The sequence below is a fragment of the Rana temporaria genome, chromosome 13, assembly GCF_905171775.1.
Source record: "Rana temporaria chromosome 13, aRanTem1.1, whole genome shotgun sequence".
Classification (NCBI taxonomy): Eukaryota; Metazoa; Chordata; class Amphibia; order Anura; family Ranidae; genus Rana; species Rana temporaria.
The window spans coordinates 117,396,587-117,410,161 of NC_053501.1; the positions used below are offsets into that span (position 1 = coordinate 117,396,587).

Below are 13,575 nucleotides of genomic sequence, written 5' to 3' on the forward strand. Positions count from 1 at the left end.
GCTCCTCTGTACAGAGACTGATGTGACTGTGGGGGGAGGGGACATTAGAGTGTAAGCTCCTCTGTACAGAGACTGATGTGACTGCGGGGGGAGGGGACATTAGAGTGTAAGCTCCTCTGTACAGAGACTGATGTGACTGTGGGGGGGAGGGGACATTAGAGTGTAAGCTCCTCCGTACAGAGACTGATGTGACTGTGGGGGGAGGGGACATTAGAGTGTAAGCTCCTTTGTACAGAGACTGATGTGACTGTGGGGGGGGGGAGGGGACATTAGAGTGTAAGCTCCTCCGTACAGAGACTGATGTGACTGTGGGGGGGGGGACATTAGAGTGTAAGCTCCTCTGTACAGAGACTGATGTGACTGTGGGGGGGGAGGGGACATTAGAGTGTAAGCTCCTCCGTACAGAGACTGATGTGACTGTGGGGGGAGGGGACATTAGAGTGTAAGCTCCTCTGTACAGAGACTGATGTGACTGTGGGGGGGGGGGGAGGGGACATTAGAGTGTAAGCTCCTCTGTACAGAGACTGATGTGATGTGGGGGGGAGGGGACATTAGAGTGTAAGCTCCTCCGTACAGAGACTGATGTGACTGGGGGGGGGGGGGGACATTAGAGTGTAAGCTCCTCTGGCAAATGGTTTGGCGCTCTCTGTACAGCGCTGCGGTATATGTCAGATCTATATCAGTGTATAGAAATAATACGATGACTCCGGTATATAACGTTACACCGCACGCTCTTTCCGAATCCGCGATTATTCGGGAAACACGATCGCCTTATCTGCGCTCCCGGCTTCCGATCCCCTCCTAATTCGTACATCAGATACACCTGTACCGGCTTAGCGCCGATGTTTGCCGTGGCCGCGGGGGCCGCCAACAGGCTGGCGCGGAAAACGCGGTCGGCATCCAACCGCGACCAAAACGTGGCAGCCGTCCACCACCACCCTTCCCGCGCCAAGACTTCGCCGGATACTTTTCAGCCGCGCAGGAATCGTCCTTTTGTATATTTATTTCTTTTTTTCTATTTTTACAAAATGTTCAAAGCGGCCGCCGTGCGTCTGTCTCTTCAGAGATCCCCGTCAGGAATGTCGGAACAGGTCGGGGTAGGAGGAGGAGACGGCTTTATACGTTTCATCGCCCCGGTAAAGAAGCTCCACAGAGTTACCTGAAATTCACTGATGGGGCACAGCGGGTGTACAGACCCGGGAACTCTGCACAGGGATGGTGGGAACCCCTCATAATGGGGCACAGCGGGTGTACAGACTCGGGAACTCAGCACAGGGATGGTGGGAACCCCTCATAATGGGGCACAGAGGGTGTACAGACCCGGGAACTCAGCACAGGGATGGTGGGAACCCCTCATAATGGACACAGGGATGTAGGAGACCCTCATAATGGGGCACAGGGATGGTGGGAACCCTTCATAATGGGCACAGGGATGGTGGGAACCCCTCGTAATGGGCACAGGGATGGTGGGAATCCCTTGTAATAGGCACAGGGATGGTGGGAACCCCTCGTAATGGGCACAGGGATGGTGGGAACCCCTCATAATGGGCACAGGGATGGTGGGAACCCCTTGTAATGGGGCACAGGGATGGTGGGAACCCCTCATAATGGGCACAGGGATGGTGGAAACCCCTCATAATGGGCACAGGGATGGTGGGAACCCCTCATAATGGGCACAGGGATGGTGGGAACCCCTTGTAATGGGGCACAGGGATGGTGGGAACCCCTCAAAATGGGCACAGGGATGGTGGTAACCCCTCATAATGGGCACAGATCCAGGAACTCAGCACAGGGATGGTGGGACCCCTCATAATGGGGCACAGACCCGGGAACTCAGCACAGGGATGGTGGGAACCCCTCGTAATGGGCACAGGGATTGTGGGAACCCCTCATAATGGGACACAGGGATGGTGGGAACCCCTTGTAATGGGGCACAGGGATGGTGGGAACCCCTCATAATGGGCACAGGGATGGTGGGTACCCCTCATAAGGGGCACAGACCCAGGAACTCAGCACAGGGATGGTGGGAACCCCTCATAATGGGCACAGCCTTATAGTTCTCTTCATGTACTCTAATAAGTCGCGTCATTCAGAGGAAAACGAATATCAGACGCCACCATGGAATGAATGAGGTCGGGACCGGGATGGTTGGCCACAGAGGCAGCTGCTTTAGGCGCAGGGAAAATCTCAGGTCACCCAAAATGTATTCCACTTATCAGTCTGTGGCATCCATTCAGCCTCCGCCGATCCATCACCGGCTCCTCCCCCCTCTCTGCAGTCTTTTGGCAGCAGAGCGGAGCGGACACGGTGGCCTTTACCAACTGTACTAACAAAGCTGGATGATGTCATGAAGGGGGCGTGGCCCTGGCTTAGAAAATTGGCCAACGCCTCCAAAAAATTGTTTTTTTTGGGGGGGCGTGCGGCCCATTGGTTCAACGTCAAAACAAGGTCGTTCCTAGAGATGGTGCCACACTGGGGCCGGCTACAGGGGGGAGGAGCGTTGGCCAGACACGTGCTGCCAAGGGGTGCAGTGGGCGGAGTCATAAAGATGTGACAGTGTTTCCATTCAGAAAGAGTGTAATGGGCGGAGTCATAAAGATGTGACATCACAGTTGGATTTCCCACCCGGGCCAAACAGATTGGCTGTAATAATATGGGCAGCAATGGGGACCACCGATGGTCACACCGATGGTCACATGACTGTTGGTAGGACCAGCTGCAACCCTGGCAAGGCTCCATTCACACTCGTGCGACTTGTCATGCCGCTTTGGACCACAAGGCGGCACTGGCAAGTCGTTCCCCATGTTTTCCAATGATAACCATAACTATATGTGCGACTTAAAGTCGCAACGACTTCAAAGTAGTTTATGAACCACGTTGGTCCGACTTTAATGCAGCTTGAGGGCCACGGACTTCAATGTTGACCCTCAGAAGTTGCATGAAAGTTGCACCTGAATGTTATACGGGGCAACAGTTGTCCATTATCATTGGTCAAAGCCAGAGTCATATCCAAAGTCGCACCCTTCTAAAAGTAGAGTCAAAGTTGCGTCAAAGTTGAGTCAAAGTTGCGTCAAAGTTGAGTTAAAGTTTAGTCAAAGTTGAGTCAAAGTTGCGTCAAAGTTGCGTCAAAGTTGCGTCAAAGTTGAGTCAAAGTTGAGTCAAAGTTGCGTCAAAGTTGAGTCAAAGTTGAGTCAAAGTTGAGTCAAAGTTGCGTCAAAGTTGAGTCAAAGTTGAGTCAAAGTTGAGTCAAAGTTGAGTCAAAGTTGCGTCAAAGTTGCGTCAAAGTTGAGTCAAAGTTGAGTCAAAGTTGCATTAAAGTTGCGTCAAAGTTGAGTCAAAGTTGCGTCAAAGTTGAGTCAAAGTTGAGTCAAAGTTGCGTCAAAGTTGCGTCAAAGTTGAGTCAAAGTTGCTTCAAAGTTGAGTCAAAGTTGAGTCAAAGTTGCGTCAAAGTTGCGTCAAAGTTGAGTCAAAGTTGCGTCAAAGTTGCGTCAAAATTGCGTCAAAGTTGCGTCAAAGTTGCGTCAAAGTTGCCTCAAAGTTGAGTCAAAGTTGCGTCAAAGTTGAGTCAAAGTTACGTCAAAGTTGCGTAAAAGTTGCATCAAAGTTGCATCAAAGTTGCATCAAAGTTGCGTCAAAGTTGAGTCACAGTTGAGTCAAAGTTGCATCAAAGTTGAGTCAAAGTTGCATCAAAGTTGAGTCAAAGTTGCGTCAAAGTTGCGTCAAAGTTGCGTCAAAGTTGAGTCAAAGTTGCGTCAAAGTTGAGTCAAAGTTGCATCAAAGTTGAGTCAAAGTTGAGTCAAAGTTGAGTCAAAGTTGAGTCAAAGTTGCGTCAAAGTTGCGTCAAAGTTGCGTCAAAGTTGAGTCAAAGTTGAGTCAAAGTTGAGTCAAAGTTGAGTCAAAGTTGAGTCAAAGTTGCGTCAAAGTTGCGTCAAAGTTGAGTCAAAGTTGAGTCAAAGTTGCGTCAAAGTTGCGTCAAAGTTGAGTCAAAGTTGCGTCAAAGTTGAGTCAAAGTTGAGTCAAAGTTGCGTCAAAGTTGCATCAAAGTTGAGTCAAAGTTGCTTCAAAGTTGAGTCAAAGTTGAGTCAAAGTTGCGTCAAAGTTGCGTCAAAGTTGAGTCAAAGTTGAGTCAAAGTTGCGTCAAAGTTGAGTCAAAGTTACGTCAAAGTTGCGTAAAAGTTGCATCAAAGTTGCATCAAAGTTGCATCAAAGTTGCATCAAAGTTGCATCAAAGTTGCGTCAAAGTTGAGTCAAAGTTGAGTCAAAGTTGCATCAAAGTTGAGTCAAAGTTGCACCAAAGTTGAGTCAAAGTTGCGTCAAAGTTGATTCAAAGTTGCGTCAAAGTTGCGTCAAAGTTGAGTCAAAGTTGCGTCAAAGTTGAGTCAAAGTTGCATCAAAGTTGCATCAAAGTTGAGTCAAAGTTGCATCAAAGTTGAGTCAAAGTTGCATCAAAGTTGAGTCAAAAGTGAGTCAAAGTTGCATCAAAGTTGAGTCAAAGTTGCATCAAAGTTGCGTCAAAAGTGAGTCAAAGTTGCGTCAAAGTTGAGTCAAAGTTGCGTCAAAGTCGAGTCAAAGTTGCATCCAAGCTGCACTACAAAGTCCAACTCTACAAGTGTGAATGGAGCCATGTCTTGGCTTTTAGGCTCCATTCACACTTGTAGGACTCCAAAGTTGTACAACTTTGGAGAGCAACTTTGGTGCAACTTTGGCGCTACTTCGGAATGGGTGCAAGTTGGATGCGACTTTGGCATTGACCAATGATAATAGACAACTGTTGGCACAACTGTCGCATGTTTAACATTCAGGTGGGACTTTCATGCAACTTTTGAGGTGTTTACATTGCAGTCTATGGCGGACCAAAGCAGTGCATGAACTACTTTGAGGACGCTGCGATTTTAAGATCGTACATATATCAATGATTGTTATTGGAAAACATGGGGGGGGGACTTGTCATGCGACTTTGATGTCCAAAGTTGAATGACAAGTCGCTCAAGTGTTCATAGAGCCTTGTTAGGGCTGCAGCTGGTCCTACCAACAGTCATGTGATTGGTGGTCCCATTGCCACCCACTCATCGGTCAAGAAATTGACCACATTGGGCAAAAGTGGGACCAACAGTTAATGTTGCATCAAAGTTGCACCCCAGAGTCGTGCAACTTTGGGGTCCTACAAGTGCGAATGGAGCCCAAATACCAAAACATTCACTTGTATGTGGGACATTGGAGTGACTTGGGCTTTGACCAATGATAATGGACAACCGTTGCATGTTCAGGTGCGACTTTCAAGCGACTTGTGAGGGTTAATATTAAAGTCTGTGGCCCTCAAGTTGCATGAAAGTCGTAACCAACTACTTTGAAGTCGCTGTGACTTTTAAGTCATACATATATGAACGGTTATCACTAAAAAAAAACATGGGGAATGTCCAAAGTCGCATGACAGGTCGCACAAGTGTGAATGGAGCCGCAGGTACATTTACAGCCCGAGAATGTTTTTGAAACTTTTCGTGACCATACAATAATGAAATATGAAGATTCTTCAAACTTTTTGAAGACCCCTATGAGAGGTCTAGTAGAAGGTAGTAGTAGAGGGTTCCCCAAACCTTTTGAAGACCCCTATGAGGGTTCCTCAAACTTTTTGAAGACCCCTATGAGAGGTCTAGTAGAAGGTAGTAGTAGAGGGTTCCCCAAACTTATTAAAGACCCCTATGAGGGTTCCTTAAACTTTTTGAAGACCCCTATGAGGGTTCCCCAAACTTTTTGAAGACCCCTAAGAGTGGTCTAGTAGAGGGTAGTAGTAGAGGGTTTTTTAAACTTTTTGAAGACCCTTATGAGAGGTCTAGTAGAGGGTAGTAGTAGAGGGTTCCCCAAACCTTTTGAAGACCCCTATGAGGGTTCCTTAAACTTTTTGAAGACCCCTATGAAGGTTTCCCAAACTTTTTTATGGCCCCTATGAGGGGTCTAGTAGAGGGTAGTAGTAGAGGGTTCCCCAAACCTTTTGAAGACCCCTATGAGGGTTCCTCAAACTTTTTGAAGACCCTTATGAGAGGTCTAGTAGAGGGTAGTAGTAGAGGGTTCCTCAAACGTTTTGAAGACCCCTATGGGGGGTCTAGTAGAGGGTAGTAGTAGAGGGTTCCTCAAACTTTTTAAAGACCCCTATGGGGGGTGTAGTATAGGGTAGTAGTAGAGGGTTTCTCAAACTTTCTGAAGACCCCTATGAGGGTTTCTCAAACTTTTTGAAGACCTCTATGAGGGTTTCTTAAACTGTTTGAAGACCCCTATGAGGGTTCCTCAAAATTTTTGAAGACCCCTATGAGGGGTCTAGTAGAGGGTAGTAGTAGAGGGTTTCTCAAACTTTCTGAAGACCCCTATGAAGGTTCCCCAAACTTTGTTAAAGAACCCTATGAGGGCTGTAGTAGAGGGTAGTAGTAGAGGGTTCCTCAAACTTTTTGAAGACCACCATGAGGGTTCCTCAAACTTTCTGAAGACCCCTATGAGAGGTCTAGTAGAGGGTAGTAGAAGAGGGTTCCTCAAACTTTTTGAAGACCCCTATGTGGGTTCCTCAAACTTTTTGAAGACCCCTAAGAGGGGTCTAGTAGAGGGTAGTAGTAGAGGGTTCCTCAAACTTCTTGAGGACCCCTATGAGGGGTCTAGTAGAGGGTAGTAGTAGGAGGGTTTCTCAAACTTTCTGAAGACCCCTATGAGGGTTCCCCAAACTTTGTTAAAGACCCCTATGGGGGCTATAGTAGAGGGTAGTAGTAGAGGGTTCCTCAAACTTTTAAAAGACCCCCATGAGGGTTCCTCAAACTTTCTGAAGACCCCTATGAGAGGTCTAGTAGAGGGTAGCAGTAGAGGGTTGTTCAAACTTTTTGAAGACCCCTATGAAGGTTCCTAAAACTCTACGAGGGGTCTTCAAAAATTTTGAAGAACGCTCATATTAACTTTTTGAAGAACCCTCATATTTCATTATTGCATGGTCACAAAAAGTTCTAACTTGATCAATTACTTCTAAAGACAGTTCTTAAAAATAGAAGTTCAAAAGGTCTTACCTTAGATCTTTTGGAGGACGCCATCTTGTTTGCGCCGTAACCGTTGCCGCCGTTGGCATCTCCCGTCACCTGCATGGCAACCTGCGGCCCCACGTTGCACATAGGCCCGTGGCCCTTCTCCGTGACCTTCCTCCGGATGACGTGCGCCCCCGCGCCCTCGGCGCTGTTCTGCCCTCCTCCTTCCAACGGCTGGATGTGGTACTCGGAGCCCCTGTACTGGAGCACCCCCAGCAGCGAGGCGCCGTTGTAGTTCACCGCCGCGATAGACTCCGGGTGGGAATTGACGGACCCCGTGAAGTAGCTGCCGGACTCGGCGAGCCCGCTGGCGTCCGACTGCCCGTTCCTGCCCAAGTACTGCACCATCAGGTCCTCGGAGAGAAAGCTGGGGTCCCTCTCCAGATCCAGGACCAGCTCTTCTCCGAAAGCCCGGAAGCGGAACCTCAGGTGGTTCTCCGAGGAGCCCTCGTCCCCGGGCCAGTCCCGGCGGAAGCTGGAGTTCTGCTTTTCCGGAAACACAATCTCCTCCTTGTAGCCGGCCGGGGATCTTTCTCCAAAAGCCGCCAGCACCACGTGGACCCAAGCGGCAGCAAAAACACCGACGCGCAGGAGGACCTCCCAACAGGTCATCTTCCCGAAAAATTAAAAATAAAATTTGTAAATGTTCTTGAGAACTTTGTGATGTTCCTACAAGAAAAAAAAAATTGAGGCTAAAAATGTTTTTCTAAAAGTCCATCGTTCCAGGAATTAAATTCTTTTTTTCCTTCTTTTCAGAAATTAAAATTTCTTAAAAATAAAAAAGTTGCTTCTTAGAAAGTAGAAACGAGAAACTTTTGCCTTCAGGTGGAAAATTTTGGTAAAAAAAAGAAAAAAAATTGTAAAACTTGTTGAAAATGCTAAAAATAAAAGAATAAAGTTGCTTCTTCGAAACGGAAAATTTTGGTAAAAAAAAAATATATAAAATTCTCGTAAGCTGAGGGATCTAAAGGGAGGCTGAGATGACAACGTCCCGGTTATTTCTCCTCTCGGAACTTCTTGGAAAGTATCTGAAATCTCCTTTTTTTTCCGCTTTACTCCCTTCCCTGCCTCCTCTTGTTCTGCGATGTTGGAGCCGAGTGCCTTGTATATAACAGCTGCCTGGGCTGCTCCCAGATTGGCTGGCTGACTTTTTTTTTTTTTTCTATTTTTTTTTTTTTTTCTCTCTGATGAAGTTCAGACCCAGTTTAAGCAACACAAACTTTTTTTTTTTTTTGTTTCTTCAGCTCGGGTCATAATTTAGGATTAATATCCTCCTCCTTCTTTCTTAAGAAGTGAAAAACAAAATGTTATAAAAAAATGTTATAAAATAAAACCAAATCAAGAAGTAAATAAAAAAAAAATGTTATAAAATAAATAAATAAATAAATAAATAAATAAGGAAATAGTTGGGCAGAACACAAACGTTATTCTTTTTTCCTTCAGCTCGGGTCATAATTTATGATTAATATCCACCTCTTAAGAAGTAAAACAAAATGTTATTAAAAAAAATGTTAAAAAATAAAACCAAATCAAGAAGTAAAACAATAAAAATAAATAAATGTTATAAAATAAATAAATAAAAAAGGAAATGGTTGGGCAGGACACAAACTTTATTTTTATTTTTTCTTCTGCTCATGTCATAATTTACCATTAATATCCTCCTCCTTTCTTAAGAAGTAAATAAAAATAAAAAATAAATAAAAAATGTTATAATTTTTTTTAAATAAATAAAAAAGGAAAAGGTTGAGCTTTTTTTGTTTCTTCAGCTCGGATCATAATTTATGATTAATATCCTCCTCCTCCTTTCTTAATAAGTGAAAAAAAATGTTAAAAAATAAAACCAAATCAAGAAGTAAAAAAAATAAAAAAAAATAAATGTTATAAAATAAATAAATAAAAAAGGAAATGGTTGGGCAAGACACAAACTTTATTTTTATTTTTTCTTCATGTCATAATTTATGATTAATATCCTCCTCTTAAGAAGTAAAAAAAAAAATGTTATTAAAAAAATTGTTAAAAAATAAAACCAAATCAAGAAGTAAAAAAAAAAATATGTTATAAAATAAATAAATAAATAAGGAAATGGTTGGGCAGGACACAAACTTTATTTTTTTTTCTTCAGCTCGGGTCATAATTTATGATTAATATCCTCCTCTTAAGAAGTAGAAAAAAAATGTTATAAAAAAAATGTTAAAACAAAAACCAAATCAAGAAGTAAAAAAAAAAAAATATGTTATAAAATAAATAAATAAATAAGGAAATGGTTGGGCAGGACACAAACTTTATTTATTTTTTTTCTTCAGGTCATAATTTATGATTAATATCCTCATCTTAGAAGTAAAAAAAAAAAAAAAAATGTTATTAAAAAAATGTTAAAAAATAAAACCAAATCAAGAAGTAAAAAAAAAAAAATATGTTATAAAATAAATAAATAAATAAATGAGTAAATGGTTGGGCAGGACACAAACTTAAAAAAAAAAAATGTTATTAAAAAAAATGTTAAAAAATAAAACCAAATCAAGAAGTAAAACAATAAAAATAAATAAATGTTATAAAATAAATACATAAAAAATGAAATGGTTGGGCATTTCCTTATTTATTTATTTTTATAACATTTATTTATTTATTTTTACTTCTTGATTTGTTTTTTTTTTTTAAATTTTTTTATAACATTTTTTTTTACTTCTTAACTTTATTTTTATTTTTCTTCTGCTCATGTCATAATTTACAATTAATATCCTCCTCCTTTCTTAAGAAGTAAATACAAATAAAAAATAAATAAAAAATGTTATATTTTTTTTTAAATAAATAAAAAAGGAAAGGGTTGAGCGGGACACAAACTTTATTTATTTTTCTTCAGCTCGGGTCATAATTTATGATTAATATCCTCCTCCTCCTTTCTTAAGAAGTGAAAAAAAAATGTTATAAAAAAAATGTTAAAAAATAAAACCAAATCAAGAAGTAAAAAAAAAAAAAAAAAAATGTTATAAAATAAATAAATAAATAAGGAAATGGTTGGGCAGGACACAAACTTTAAAAAACAAATGTTATTAAAAAAAATGTTAAAAAATAAAACCAAATCAAGAAGTAAAACAATAAAAATAAATAAATGTTATAAAATAAATAAATAAAAAAGGAAATGGTTGGGCAGGACACAAACTTTATTTTTATTTTTTTCTTCTGCTCATGTAATAATTTACAATTAATATCCTCCTCCTTTCTTAAGAAGTAAATAAAATAAAAAAATTTAATAAAATAAAACAAAACAAAAAAGGAAATGGGACACAAACTTTTTTTTTTCTTCAGCTCGGGTCATAATTTATGATTAATTTCCTCCTCCTTCTTTTCTTAAGAAGTAAAAAATAAAACAAAAAAAATGTTATAAAAAAAAATAAAATGAAATGGTTGGGCAGGGGAAGGGTTAACCTGGATCGCGGCCCCCCCTCCGGGATATTTTATGAAGTTCAGAAACAAAGATTGAGGCCGGGAGCCAAATTCTGACACAGCTGTTTCAATCTGGTGGATGTGCGACGGCGCTCGCCAACCGCCCCGCCGCTCTCTCTCTCCGCTTTTTGGGTTGATTCTTTCTTTTTTTTTTTTTTTTGTAGAACCAGTTCTGTGTTATTATATCCTTCTGTGCCTGATATGTCTCTGACATATACTGCGGCGCTGTACAGAGAACGCCGAGCCTCTGCGCCAGAGGAGCTTACACTCTAATGTCCCCTCCCCCCACAGTCACATCAGTCTCTGTACAGAGGAGCTTACACTCTAATGTCCCCTCCCCCCACAGTCACATCAGTCTCTGTACAGAGGAGCTTACACTCTAATGTCCCCTCCCCCCCACATCACATCAGTCTCTGTACAGAGGAGCTTACACTCTAATGTCCCCTCCCCCACAGTCACATCAGTCTCTGTACAGAGGAGCTTACACTCTAATGTCCCCTCCCCCCACAGTCACATCAGTCTCTGTACAGAGGAGCTTACACTCTAATGTCCCCTCCCCCCCACAGTCACATCAGTCTCTGTACAGAGGAGCTTCCACTCTAATGTCCCCTCCCCCCACAGTCACATCAGTCTCTGTACAGAGGAGCTTACACTCTAATGTCCCCTCCCCCCATAGTCACATCAGTCTCTGTACAGAGGAGCTTACACTCTAATGTCCCCTCCCCCCCACAGTCACATCAGTCTCTGTACAGAGGAGCTTACACTCTAATGTCCCCCCCCCCCACATCACATCAGTCTCTGTACAGAGGAGCTTACACTCTAATGTCCCCCCCCCCCACATCACATCAGTCTCTGTACCAGAGGAGCTTACACTCTAATGTCCCCCCCCCCCACATCACATCAGTCTCTGTACCAGAGGAGCTTACACTCTAATGTCCCCTCCCCCCACAGTCACATCAGTCTCTGTACAGAGGAGCTTACACTCTAATGTCCCCTCCCCCCCACAGTCACATCAGTCTCTGTACAGAGGAGCTTACACTCTAATGTCCCCCCCCCCCCACAGTCACATCAGTCTCTGTACAGAGGAGCTTACACTCTAATGTCCCCTCCCCCACAGTCACATCAGTCTCTGTACAGAGGAGCTTACACTCTAATGTCCCCTCCCCCCCACATCACATCAGTCTCTGTACAGAGGAGCTTACACTCTAATGTCCCCTCCCCCACAGTCACATCAGTCTCTGTACAGAGGAGCTTACACTCTAATGTCCCCTCCCCCACAGTCACATCAGTCTCTGTACAGAGGAGCTTACACTCTAATGTCCCCTCCCCCCCACATCACATCAGTCTCTGTACAGAGGAGCTTACACTCTAATGTCCCCTCCCCCACAGTCACATCAGTCTCTGTACAGAGGAGCTTACACTCTAATGTCCCCTCCCCCCACAGTCACATCAGTCTCTGTACAGAGGAGCTTACACTCTAATGTCCCCTCCCCCCCACAGTCACATCAGTCTCTGTACAGAGGAGCTTCCACTCTAATGTCCCCTCCCCCCACAGTCACATCAGTCTCTGTACAGAGGAGCTTACACTCTAATGTCCCCTCCCCCCATAGTCACATCAGTCTCTGTACAGAGGAGCTTACACTCTAATGTCCCCTCCCACAGTCACATCAGTCTCTGTACCAGAGGAGCTTACACTCTAATGTCCCCCCCCCACATCACATCAGTCTCTGTACAGAGGAGCTTACACTCTAATGTCCCCCCCCCCCACATCACATCAGTCTCTGTACAGAGGAGCTTACACTCTAATGTCCCCCCCCCCCACATCACATCAGTCTCTGTACCAGAGGAGCTTACACTCTAATGTCCCCCCCCCCACATCACATCAGTCTCTGTACCAGAGGAGCTTACACTCTAATGTCCCCTCCCCCCACAGTCACATCAGTCTCTGTACAGAGGAGCTTACACTCTAATGTCCCCTCCCCCCCACAGTCACATCAGTCTCTGTACAGAGGAGCTTACACTCTAATGTCCCCTCCCCCCCACAGTCACATCAGTCTCTGTACAGAGGAGCTTACACTCTAATGTCCCCCCCCCCCACAGTCACATCAGTCTCTGTACAGAGGAGCTTACACTCTAATGTCCCCTCCCCCCCACAGTCACACACTATTGTTATTATTATACATTTATATAGATCTGATATATACGATATATGATGGGATTTTAAGGGTTAAGTGTTAGGTTAAGGGTTAAGCTTCAAGTGTTAGATTTAGTGATAACATAACAGGGGGTGAGGGTTAAGTGTTAGGGGTTATTTTTTAGTTTAGGAGCCATTTTTCGAGGTGGGGTTAAGTTTTAGTGTTAAGGTGAGAGTCGGGTTAGAGTTAGGGAGATAGTATTTTAAGGGTTAATTGTTAGGTTAAGGTTCAACATTACAGGTGGGGGGGAGGGTTAAGTTAGGGGTCATTTTAGGGGTTAGGTTAAGTGTTAAGGTTCAAGTGTTCCATTTGATATCATCACAGGTGGAGGTGAGGGGTTAAGTGTTAGGGGTCATTTTTTTAGTTTTTAGAGGTTGGGTTAAGTTTTAGGGCTCGGGTGGGGGTTGGGTTGGAGTTAGGGGGATGGGATTTTAAGGTTCAAGTGTTAGGTTAAGGATTAAGGTTCAAGTGTTAGATTTAGTGATACCATTACAGGTGAGGGGTAAGGGTTAAGTGTTAGGGGTGATTTTTAGTTTAGAGGTCATATCCAAGGTTAGGTTCAGTTTTAGTTCTCAGATGAGAGTTGGGTTGAGGTTAAGGATAGGATTTTAAGGGTTAAGGTTCAAGTGTTAGATTTATTGATAACATTACAGGTGTGGGGAGGTAAGGGGTTAAGTGTTAGGGGTCATTTTTTTAGTTTAGTGGTGATTTTCGAGGTTGGGTTAAGTTTTAGGGCTCGGGTGAGTGTTGAGGTTAAGGATGGGGGTTTTACGGGTTAAGATTCAAGTGTTAGATTTAGTGATAACATTACAGGTGGGGGGGGGAGGTAAGGGCTTAGTGTTAGGATAATTTTTAGTTTAGGGGTCATTTACGGGGGTTAG

The 13,575-nt window shown here is 43.4% G+C and overlaps 1 protein-coding gene across 1 annotated transcript in view; it reads right to left on the minus strand.

Annotated features, from left to right (window-relative positions):
* ADAMTS4 (ADAM metallopeptidase with thrombospondin type 1 motif 4) overlaps positions 1–8,096 on the minus strand; it is a 29,076-nt gene extending 20,980 nt beyond the window's left edge. The window contains exon 1 of the mRNA XM_040333474.1: positions 7,041–8,096. Coding sequence (XP_040189408.1) covers positions 7,041–7,667 — 627 coding nt within the window. The 5' untranslated portion in view covers positions 7,668–8,096. The remainder of the gene's footprint in view (positions 1–7,040) is intronic.
* Between the last annotated feature and the right edge of the window lie 5,479 nt (positions 8,097–13,575).